At 33.5% G+C, this 12,807-nt stretch overlaps 1 protein-coding gene across 2 annotated transcripts in view; it reads right to left on the bottom strand.

Annotated features, from left to right (window-relative positions):
* Positions 1–12,807, bottom strand: part of Msp300 (Muscle-specific protein 300 kDa) — a 57,716-nt gene that overhangs the window by 35,842 nt on the left and 9,067 nt on the right. For both annotated transcript variants that reach the window (XM_018540327.1, XM_018540326.1), the window contains 10 exons: positions 8,120–8,181; positions 7,145–7,240; positions 6,987–7,070; positions 6,817–6,909; positions 4,201–4,379; positions 3,711–4,113; positions 3,371–3,517; positions 2,727–3,267; positions 291–1,974; positions 107–215 (listed from right to left, as the gene is read on the bottom strand). In XM_018540327.1, coding sequence (XP_018395829.1) covers positions 107–215; positions 291–1,974; positions 2,727–3,267; positions 3,371–3,517; positions 3,711–4,113; positions 4,201–4,379; positions 6,817–6,909; positions 6,987–7,070; positions 7,145–7,240; positions 8,120–8,181 — 3,398 coding nt within the window. The remainder of the gene's footprint in view (positions 1–106; positions 216–290; positions 1,975–2,726; positions 3,268–3,370; positions 3,518–3,710; positions 4,114–4,200; positions 4,380–6,816; positions 6,910–6,986; positions 7,071–7,144; positions 7,241–8,119; positions 8,182–12,807) is intronic.

Raw genomic sequence — 12,807 nt, 5'->3', positions numbered from 1 at the left:
TCAAGGTCTGGAGCTATCCGCAGGGAATGCAGAAAAGGCGAAGCAAAGTATTTAAATATTTCATGACATGATAGAGGAATTATATGTGAAACTGGCCGATACTAACCTGAAATATAGTCTTCTCTTTTTCGAATTCTTCTAAAGTATTGACTTCATGTAAAATGGTCCTCAATATACTATCAACATGATCCATCCAATGCACCATCTCATCGAATCTAGAATTAATTGCACATTATTTAAAGGAAGATATTAATGCTGATTTATAACACTGCAGTTAAATAAATGCTCACTTCTTTCTATAAGTTGCCCATTGTTGTGGAATTTCTCGCAATTGTTCCCTTAAGTTCTCCACTTTTTGTGCGGTTTCTTCCCATAAACGTTCGGCGTTTTGTGTGGCATCAACCAAGCTAGTTTCTTTTGGTTTAAGTTTGTTGTAGGCATCACTGATCTTTTTCAAGGTCTGTAGACAACGCTCGACTTCGAGAACAGTACCACGGTTTACGAAAAAATCTTTATTTCGCTGTTGAATACCGTCCACATCGTCGTTATTAATAAGTGCTTGCTGCTCAGAACTAATTTCCATCTCGATTTCTTTGAGATATTGAAGGAAACTAGCCTCATCTAGGCGGAACTCGAGCTTCATTAGATGAAGCGGCGCAAAGGTGAGTATTTCTCTCCAGCGAGTCTGAAGATTCTCTACGGTTTTTGCGACAGGGAGTTGTTGATCAACTGGTAATACATTTCGAAGATCTTGGCCGGCCTTCACGAGATCCTGTATCCACTTTTCATTGACTTTGCCGAAGAAGTTTTTATGGTATTCGACGGATTGACGATTATCGATGTGTTTTTCATTGATCATTGTTTCCGCAACTGAAAGCCATTCAGAGATTTGCCGTTCGCATTCTTTAAATTTTGTCCAACGGCGCACAGACTCTTGCAAACGTTGTTCCCAGACTTGCGCCACTTGAGAGACTTTAATAAATCGATCGTTGAGTTCTCTTAAAGTAGTTCCACCTTCGGCAGTCTCTACGTCGGTATGACTATCCACAGCCTTGACGATGTTAGCGAATACTTTATTCTTAGATTCCAGCATAGATTTATAATACAATGTTCTCGAGAAGAAGACTTTATGGCGATCTAGTTGAGCCAGGATAGCGTCTCTTCCACCCGCGAGATTGATGTTAGCCAAAAAACTTTCAGCTTCATCTAGCCACGCAGATATATCTTTCTGCCCTGCTTCTAGAGATTCTTGTTGTACTAATAATTGATGATACAAGTGCAATTGCATTGGTATCAATGCGCGTACCTTAACAAGAGTTTCTTTCTCTTTCTTTAGAGTGTTCATCATCTTATCGACTTCATCACGGGACAAATCCTGGATAAGAGTCTGGAATTTTTTACTGATATTTTTAAAGAGATTTTCAATGTCCTCGACTTCATTGTGAAGAGTCTGCAATTTTTCTCCGTAAGCTTTGATCCGTTCAGTGGAGCTTAATCCAGTGGTCGATAAGGCAACTTCGGCGTCTCTTAACCAGTTCTGCAAAGTCTCTACTCCCGCCTTGTAATCCTTTCTCGTTCGAATGAGATCACCCGCGTGCATGTACTGTTTGGCTTCTTGGAAGAGCTGTTCCCATCTCGCTGTCAGATTTGTATAACGCTCCTTCAAACGAAATGCTACCGATTCATCGGATGTGGCAATTAGGAAGCTTACAGTGTCCGACAATTGTTGATGCTTGTCCTTCCATACGCTGATGTCTTGAAAGAACTCCATTCTTTTCTCCTCTGGGAGATTTAGGACAGGTTCAGCACGAAGTAACCATGCTTCGAATTCATCTGAAACAATGGTCCAACGACGCCAATATGCGACAACTTCTTCGAGCATGCTCTGGACGCAACGCAAATCCATCGACACATTTTTCCATTTTTCGGCCGTCTCACGCATAAAACGATCGATGTTGAAGCTCTCTTCTCGATCTAAAAATAAATTTATTAATTGTTTCGATGAGGATGAAGTTATTCACGCACTTATAAAATTAATTTATTATATTTGAATTAACTAGAGTTACTATTGGGATGGGAAAAAAGTTTTTCCTTTTACGTATATGTAGAAGAATCTTTATTTTACAATATCTCTCTTAATTCGTTAAAAATTAACGAAATTTAAATTTAAAATAAAAAAGACTTTAAAGCTTGAAATCTCTACTTTCGAAAGATTATTATACATATATTTTGAGTTTTTCTGTAAGCTTGGTAATTTTTAGATATAAAAAACTACGAACTGAAAAAGATTAAAAATTTTCTTTTTACTTTGGGTCTTTCATGTACCCGAATATAATTTGCGAAAATTTTCGACTATAATGAAATCTTTTCGACTATCATGATTTCCCTAAAAATTTGTTTTTTTTTTTAAATGTTCTTACGATTTTTTGTTCCTGAATTATTCGCGAGTTAAGTAAAGAAGCATTCTGATTTTGTCTGCTCATAACTTCGTTAAATCATTATATTGCAATTAAAAAAACAGATTCTTAAAGCTGAAACTTTGCTGTATCGAATGATATAATTGCAACGAAAATTTCGCAACAAATGGTGGGTTGGCAATATTAAATTACTTTATTTGATGTAATCATTTAATTGTAACCCTTTGTATATTGTTTAATATAAATTCATTACTAACAATTACATTTAAATAAATATCATCAATAATTAACTAAGATATTTTTATTTACCAATATCGATGTCACGCTTGTATTCCTCTGCGACTTGCTGCATGTCCAAGTAAGCTTTTTGAAATTCCTGAAATATTCTATTTCGGGAGACAAAGTTACGATACTGCTCCAACATTTGATGCACTTTCTCCTCCGTCCCATATTTGACGTTCCAGCCTTTCAATTTGGTCTCGACGAGATATAGGAACGCGATCAAACAACATTTGTGTTCTAAGAACTTTAATTTCACCCTTCTCTTAAAAGCACGATCGGGTAAGCTATCGAAACGCGCAGACATGTTATCTAATTGTTCAGGTCGGATTTGTCGCGCCAACGGCGAGTTCTTGGCGTGTTGGAATTTTTCCATCATTGTCGGTAAATCGAGGAAAAATTTTTTATGCTCTTCCAATTTATTTGAAATTATGTTCGCCGTGCTTTCTGACATTTCTTGTGGTATATTATTGTCTGAATATAAGAGAGCTTCGGCTCTTGCCAACCATCTACCGACTTCTCCTAATTCTCCCGGTAACATTGAATCTAATAGCCAAAGCCAATGCAGCATCTAGAGAAAATGATATTTCTTGAAAAAAAATTCCTAAAATGTAAGATTCTGTTCGTTCAACTAGAGAAACTACATAAAGTTAAAATAAATTAGAGAAACCTACAAAGAGTTCCATTTGTTGCCACAACATTTGTATGTGTCTCCAAGAATCTCGTGTGATGCTTATCATACTAGGTGTATCGACCAAACTTTGCATCTTTTTATATATAATTGATTTCTCATCAGTCTCTGCTCTAAACAGCATATATTCCTAAACAAAATATAAATAAAGAATAATATATTTTTATTTTCTTGTCTCTTTTTAAATATCAAGATATTACGATTTTCTGAACATTAATTTTAATTATTAAAGTGAATCACATAAATGATTTCATTAAAATATTAAAATTAAGATTTATGATATAAAGATGTCTGTTGAGATTTGAAATCTTATTATAAAATACCGGGTAACTTTGTGGATAGGCGTTTGTTCTATCAAGTTGTTCGAGATGCCTGACTCTCTCATTTAACCATTTAAGAAGACCATCGTATTCTTCTTGTATAGCAGCGAAAGAATCAAGAGCTGTGTTTCCTGGTTCTGGATATTTATGCAAAAATTGGGCAACGTATGTCATGATCGATTTTTCGTCAGGTTGCGGTACGTCCACGTCCTCAGGGTCCAACAATCGGGCGATACCTAGTTCAATCTCGGCAACTTGGAAGGCTGTTTCTAACCGAGCTTTGTTCGATGCTTCTCTCATAGCTGCTATGTTTACTAAATTGGCCTTTATGGCATCGATAATGGCTAAGAAAGCATTTCCATCTCTCCAACTTTCTCCAAAATCTCGAACTCGAATACCAACGTCTCTGAAAAATCCATCCCAAACGTAATATTAGAAAAAAATTTATGTAGTTGTAGCTATTACACAAATAGTAATTTGACAGAGTACTGACTTGGGCAAAGCATTGGTGACCCATTGAAGCAAGGTTTTCCGTGCACTTTGTTTCCATTTTTCGCTGCTGATGCGTTTCCTTTCGCTTGCCGCCGAGCTCTGGGTGCCAAGGCTTTCGAGGCTGCTCTGACTGCCCCATGTTTGTCCAAGATACTCAAGGGCTCTAGTATTCTCCTCGATCTAAAAAAAAATTCCGACGACTGGTATGATGTTTGCTCTCCTTGTCGAGCTTAAAGATAATCTAGCGTGTGATACTAATAGAATGCGCAACATCATGCCAGTGCAATCTGTCTTACTCTTTTAGAATGATCAAGATCACTCATCGCATTCACAATCTTGCTTTTTTTAGTACTCACCTGCTTGCGATCCTTCGATCGTAGCTTGTTCATTGGAATACATATGGTTAGCAGAATGACATAATTTACTTTATTCGCAACGAGGATTAATTTATTCAAACAGTCATGACTGTTTAATTTGTAGAAAAAGCATTATTCAATTCTTATCATAATTAACAAAATTTAAAACTTATTTGTTAACAAAATTATGTAATTTTTAATATATCTTAGAATTTTGTTTAATTTTGCAAACTGTAATTGGTAAAATCAATTACTGGAATTATTAAAACTTGAACAAGAAAATTAAAAATTATGAATTAATCTTCTTTGCGGCGTATAAGAATGTAGTGCTGCTGCTATTTGTTGAAGTACTTTGATACGTGATACGAGCGCTATATTTAAGCAGCTACCGCATACTAAGTATACTGGTGCTTTTTTACATAAAAATTGTCATTAAGTATTACTAAAATATTCGAATTATATAATACCTGGAAATACAAGATGATAGTCCATATTAGGCCCAATACTACTGGCGGTCGTCCGTCGACCAAATCGGACGAATTTATATTCACTAATTTGATCTGTGAAAATATTAAATCAGAAATTAGCTATCGATTTCTTAAACTTGTCAATTTTTTAAATTAATGGAAATACTCACTTTCTTGCCTTGTAAAAATTGTAACGCCGTATTAGCGTTACTCAAGAAATGCGGTCTTTTTAGATTACGGCCTCTCTCTACAGGCTGAAATCACGCATATTTTAGACAACTGGTTTTAACGTTTTTTTCCACAAATGTCAACGCAATTATTTCATTACCAATTTCTCTCCTGAAAGAACTTCGAGTAATGCGAGAAGACGCGTGCCATCTTTGAGATCCTCGATTAAATCATCGATACGAAGCGGAGGAATTCTCTATAGAAAAAAAAAATTTACAAAATGTATAATCACGATGAATCATGTATTCTTCAAATGTATGAGTAGCAGAAATATAATATAAATGTTTAAAAAAGTATTAATTATTGAATTAAATATATCTAGTGATGATATATATAAAATTTTCCGCGTATTTGAAATTTAATATTATATATTATACGTAGTTTATAAAATACAATTTAATATTTTTATATTTATATAAAATATATTTAATATTTTAATTATTTAATGTTTGTAGCTGAAATAATTTTCAAATAAATTCAATACTGATTGCAGCTTGCTCCAAATGTAGATTGCTCTTATGACAATAAAGTAAACTTTTATTTACATTTTTCAATCACTTTAATTTTTGAATTGATGTGTTACGTAGGTCAAAGTTACTTGTTCTTCATTTGAGGATATATAATTTTTTTTTTTACTCAAATAACTATTTGGTGCGAGGGACGAATGAGGCGCTCGCCTTCAATAACTTTGTTGCCTTTGATGCCTACATGTTACGAGTTGGGTTGGTTTCCGCAGTAAGGCAAGTTCTGAAGGATGCGGAAGTAGGGGAGCATCGAAACTCAAGAGCCAGGTACGGGGTAGATCAACCGTTCAAGTTTCGATAGCATGATACGAGAGGTAGTTCGCGTCACGTTTTATTATGCGTCACGTAAGGATCGAGAGCATTACATAACTTTGAATGAGAAAAGAATTAGAGTCAGCCTATCGAAAACTGTTGTGTTATCCTTATCGTTATCAAGTACCTGGTAGCGAAACGGAGCACGATATCAGAACGCGATTTGCCATATATGTGAATCGGTTTCATTGCATTTTTCGAAGGTGACAAAAGTATATTTCTTCTCGACACATGCTTACCTTCGACAGATGAGAATTGATCCAATTTATGAAGGTCTTCTTCTGCACGCGTTCTTGTTCGTCTGGAAGATGAAACGTGAATCAAATATTAATTTTGCGCCGTAAAAATAGGTTAATTGGAAGAGAATACATTTTCGTAAAATTACAGAGCTGATCCTTGAAATATTGCGCCATGCGTCTCTGAGAGAACGGGTATAAATTATTCATTCAGATATGTATATTTGATGAATGTTGAGCTGAAGAAGAACATATCGAAATAGTGTTCACGATTGCTCATGGGCATTTGCGAATCGTCGAGATCAATTATAAGGATTATGTGAAGTACATTAGCGCCGTTTTATTTTTAAAGCTGCCGTCACTTTACTCTGTATCTTACCGGCTATGGTGCCGGTATACGTCACACTACAAGGCACACGCGCGATAATGAATATGCAACTAGTATATTAAAAATTGTCATTAAGTATTACTAAAATATTCGAATTATATAATACCTGGAAATACAAGATGATAGTCCATATTAGGCCCAATACTACTGGCGGTCGTCCGTCGACCAAATCGGACGAATTTATATTCACTAATTTGATCTGTGAAAATATTAAATCAGAAATTAGCTATCGATTTCTTAAACTTGTCAATTTTTTAAATTAATGGAAATACTCACTTTCTTGCCTTGTAAAAATTGTAACGCCGTATTAGCGTTACTCAAGAAATGCGGTCTTTTTAGATTACGGCCTCTCTCTACAGGCTGAAATCACGCATATTTTAGACAACTGGTTTTAACGTTTTTTTCCACAAATGTCAACGCAATTATTTCATTACCAATTTCTCTCCTGAAAGAACTTCGAGTAATGCGAGAAGACGCGTGCCATCTTTGAGATCCTCGATTAAATCATCGATACGAAGCGGAGGAATTCTCTATAGAAAAAAAAAATTTACAAAATGTATAATCACGATGAATCATGTATTCTTCAAATGTATGAGTAGCAGAAATATAATATAAATGTTTAAAAAAGTATTAATTATTGAATTAAATATATCTAGTGATGATATATATAAAATTTTCCGCGTATTTGAAATTTAATATTATATATTATACGTAGTTTATAAAATACAATTTAATATTTTTATATTTATATAAAATATATTTAATATTTTAATTATTTAATGTTTGTAGCTGAAATAATTTTCAAATAAATTCAATACTGATTGCAGCTTGCTCCAAATGTAGATTGCTCTTATGACAATAAAGTAAACTTTTATTTACATTTTTCAATCACTTTAATTTTTGAATTGATGTGTTACGTAGGTCAAAGTTACTTGTTCTTCATTTGAGGATATATAATTTTTTTTTTTACTCAAATAACTATTTGGTGCGAGGGACGAATGAGGCGCTCGCCTTCAATAACTTTGTTGCCTTTGATGCCTACATGTTACGAGTTGGGTTGGTTTCCGCAGTAAGGCAAGTTCTGAAGGATGCGGAAGTAGGGGAGCATCGAAACTCAAGAGCCAGGTACGGGGTAGATCAACCGTTCAAGTTTCGATAGCATGATACGAGAGGTAGTTCGCGTCACGTTTTATTATGCGTCACGTAAGGATCGAGAGCATTACATAACTTTGAATGAGAAAAGAATTAGAGTCAGCCTATCGAAAACTGTTGTGTTATCCTTATCGTTATCAAGTACCTGGTAGCGAAACGGAGCACGATATCAGAACGCGATTTGCCATATATGTGAATCGGTTTCATTGCATTTTTCGAAGGTGACAAAAGTATATTTCTTCTCGACACATGCTTACCTTCGACAGATGAGAATTGATCCAATTTATGAAGGTCTTCTTCTGCACGCGTTCTTGTTCGTCTGGAAGATGAAACGTGAATCAAATATTAATTTTGCGCCGTAAAAATAGGTTAATTGGAAGAGAATACATTTTCGTAAAATTACAGAGCTGATCCTTGAAATATTGCGCCATGCGTCTCTGAGAGAACGGGTATAAATTATTCATTCAGATATGTATATTTGATGAATGTTGAGCTGAAGAAGAACATATCGAAATAGTGTTCACGATTGCTCATGGGCATTTGCGAATCGTCGAGATCAATTATAAGGATTATGTGAAGTACATTAGCGCCGTTTTATTTTTAAAGCTGCCGTCACTTTACTCTGTATCTTACCGGCTATGGTGCCGGTATACGTCACACTACAAGGCACACGCGCGATAATGAATATGCAACTAGTATAAATCCGCAGGCACATGATCGCGAAGCGAAACATTAAACTGTCACGTAAATTATTTGTGCGATATGCACGTCCTTAACGCGATCAGACTGCAGAAAGAAAAACTAATCGTATACAAGTCGACAAACAGAGCGAATGCACTCTCTATTGCATAAAGACTAGAGACGTTTATAAACTCTTCTACAAAAATTCTTTTTACATGCTACCTGTCAGCTTTACTATATGTCTCTTTGAAACAATTAAAAAAATGTCTCATATTTCTCTTACATATCTCTATCTATTTTAGTAATTTATTTATCCGCCTATGAAAAAAATATCCGGATGATGTTTATCTTTCACTGAGGATATTCTGGCGTCATAATATTTAATATGTGCATATTAACTTGAGATCTTTTTACTCGCCGACGCACACATGCGCTTACGAAATGATATATGGTTCCTGGAAATAAAAATTTGCGGTTCCCGAAATAAAACGGCTTTGATGTCACCAACAGACACTAACATCGTTGCCTTGAAACAATGTTTCTTTTCATCGAATTTTCCACATGGCCTCATCGTGTCATTATATCTTCGTGTCGTAATGCAATCGTTTTGCATATATTAATGTACAGTCCGTAAGCTACAAAAAGTTATTGTCCATAATTAACGAAAACACGTTACTTTATTCCACGTAGTCCTTCTGATTTATGAATCAGAGGTTTGTTCTTTCGTTTGATCTTACATTCGGAAGACGCTGCATAAATCGGATTTCTTGATACAAGTTCGTTAATTTTTCTGTAGACGTAAAAATTGTTTTCGAAAATATAGGCGTGCAAGTTCAATAAATTTGCAGTTGAATTCTACACGAGAAGATATTAAATGAATTTTTGCTCTTTATATTACGTTGTGAATTCTCTTTTCGATAAGATTAACGAGAATATATTCTTAAACTCGCACGTACATATACAGATAAGAAAACGCTAAAGGCGATATAATCGCTAAATGCGAATGTACAAGAATGTATTAGAATGTTTTTTGTGGAATGAACAAAATCATGAATTTACTGACGTACTTTAGCAGCTTAATGAAGAGTACTGACCTATTGAACTTTTGTATCATCGGTTTTTATCGTCATTTTATCCGCGATAGATGTTTGATCCACGTGTAATCACGAGACGTAGGCGAAAGTTGCAGACCACATTGCGTTACGGTGCAGTCCGGTAACATTGAAAAGGCAGGATATTCCCACGCGTTCTCATTACCATTCATCGCGAGTGTCATGGTTACGGTAAATCGTTCGGCAAAACACACGTGAGATGTAGTGCGTGCGGTGCATTTAATTACACAATTTTCGAGAGTAGGTATTTCATGCCTGCATTAGCATGAATGTCAAACGTGAGATCATTTAAAGCACCGATTTTATTAGATCAAAGTATTAGTTCTTTGAAAGGTGATATAAAAAGTTTTATTACGAATAAGATAATTGTAATGATAAATAGTCTTCCTTCAAGCAGTTTTCAGTATCTAATTTTTTTATAGCAAATTAATATTTTCTAAAAACACTTGAATAATATTTTATACGAGTATATATATATATATATATATATATATATAAAATTATATTAAAGAATTATACCCAAGAAATCTAGAGAAATAAACAAAATAATAAATATCAGTATTATTTTTTCTTTTTTAAATAATTTTATAGTAATAGCCGATATTTAAAAAATGTTCAAAAGTTACTCTCTCAAATATTGCAATTATTTGTTCAATAATTCTAATATTTGAAATTTTTTAAATAAAGATAATCATGTATATACCCTGTATCTAAAATATGTATAACACTTTATATTATAATCATAATACTAGCTTACAAATATAATTACAACAGGACGATTAGACTAATTGTAAGTTAAGAATCAATCTTTATTCGTATGATTCATTCGAGTTTTTTACAATAACAATACGACATCATTTAATATAGTGTGTAATTTCAACCGTTTGTAAGAAGCTCGCGTTTGTATCATTTCTAATTTTAAATTTAGTCGATCGAGATGTGATGCGCATGAAAAAGTTCACTGGACGTATTCTCGCTTTCGAAAATATCTGAAAATGCATCGCGTAAAGTGAATTTTGCATGATGTTTGTCGGACGCTTATGTCCGCCAACGACATCCAAAATAAATACCGTTTAAAACGAGTGGAAATATTATTCTGTAACGCGCACACACATTCCACTCTCGTTTCCTAGAGTAACATTCAGGATTCTGGGGACAAGGTAATCCGTGATTATGTCACCAAGTGTTATGAAAGTGAGAATCCGCTACCTGCGTAATCGTTTAAACCAACAGATACGCGCATGTATTTTTATTTGTATTGATATTAAATATTGTTCAAGTAATATAACAGATTCAGTTACCGGAATCGAAAGATATTAATTACGAGATATCGATACCAGATAACATTCATTCAGGCATCAATATCATCCATAATTTTTCCTTGTTTCTATCTTTATCCGCTTTTTCTACCTACGTGTTTTTTATTTTAGTTCAATGTTATCTAGTATATAAACATTTTTTTTGTGTGTTTTTTTAAACTTGGTTGCTATATACATAAGTCTTAAAATTTATTTCGAAAAGAATCGCGTTTGATTTTTGAGAATATAATAATCATGTGTACAAAAATATATACATACCATTATCAAACTGAACCAGTTGCATAACTTTTACTCATAAAGTTTGCTCAGTTTTATAATAGTATTTGTATCAGTTTTATAATGATATTTCTTTAATCATTTTAATCACTTTAAAAAGTAATAAAAATAAAACTATATGTTATTGTATGTAATTTATCTCTTTAAAAATGTTTAGTTTGTATTATTCTATCTATCAATTCTTGGAATATTATTTTATATTATATATAGAAAAAGAGTGCATCTTTATTGTAAGTAGAGGAATACAAGATATCGACTATACATATACATATAAGTTTAATTTCAATCGACCATATATCAAATGTCGTGATTTCTTCTTTTCGTGACAATTCCGGATGGCAGAGCACTCATGCGTTCGTTCATGTGTTTGCCTGTGAGAAACTGTTCCGAAAAAAGAGATAGGCAAAAGCTAAAGCGACCAATGGGTCTCATTATACGGTGTCACGGAAGGTAGCTATACGGCCATAAAAATCAATGTAGCAACAGGAAATCTCACCCATTGTGTATTTGCCGCAGACGAAAGTTTACGGGTTAAGAACCAGAACGAGCACAGATTGTCTTAAAAATATGTCTCAATTTTACGATAAACTTCTTAGCAAACTTGAATAAGCTTTGAAGTTTTTTTACTTACAAATCGAGAAATTAAATAGATTGCAAATAGTACTTTTTAAATTAATTTTAAGAAACTTGATTTTAATATTTAGTATTATAATTTGCTATTATTTTTTATTTTTATATGGCAAATAATTTGAATCTGAAATAATACAGACACAAATTAATTGAATAATTAATTCGATAAATTAATTACATTATTTGATTTAGATATTGATGCATTGATAAATTCGGATTTACAGTTTTAATTTAAAAAAAAACATTTCAAATTTTATTATAAAATCTATTATGAAAAATAAAATTAATATTTGAAATATTCTACGATTAAATGATTTTATATATAATTCTACATATGATTAAAAAAATAATTATAAAACTGACATAATACGTGATAAACCAGCATCTTATTTAAGCAATATATTATAGACATCGCAAAATTGACTTTCACTTCTTCAATTATTGTTCGCAAGTTTATGCTAGATACAATCGGTTCTCGGCTACGATCGATTTATTTTTATGCAGCCGACAGAAAAAAGATTAACGACATAGCACAGATCGATAGGGAAACTTTGAACCAGAACGATCAACCCACAGAGGTCAGATCGCTTTCAACGTTCGCCACGCTAACCATTGCTTGTCGTGATGGTTCAACCGGTCGCACGAGGAAGAAAACGTAAATAGATGTTGGTCGTTTAAAGCAACCAGAGACAGTCGCGTGCTGTTTTGCGAACCGTATTACGGATAGTCATTAACACATTACTAAATAGATTCATCTCAAACTTACTATATTGCGGAATTCGTAGACTTTTCTAATTGTTACTGTTGTACGAATAAATTACAGAGTTAGAACAAAACGAAAGAAATAAACGTTTATCACATATTGTAGTATTTAACAACATTTTTGTTACTTTTTGATTAAAACAATTTTGAATCTTGTTGTAATGT

The sequence above is a fragment of the Cyphomyrmex costatus genome, unplaced genomic scaffold (genome assembly GCF_001594065.2).
Source record: "Cyphomyrmex costatus isolate MS0001 unplaced genomic scaffold, Ccosl1.0 scaffold241, whole genome shotgun sequence".
In the NCBI taxonomy this organism is placed as follows: Eukaryota; Metazoa; Arthropoda; class Insecta; order Hymenoptera; family Formicidae; genus Cyphomyrmex; species Cyphomyrmex costatus.
Note: the sequence above shows the minus strand (reverse complement) of the source record. Positions and strands in the feature narration are given on the sequence as shown.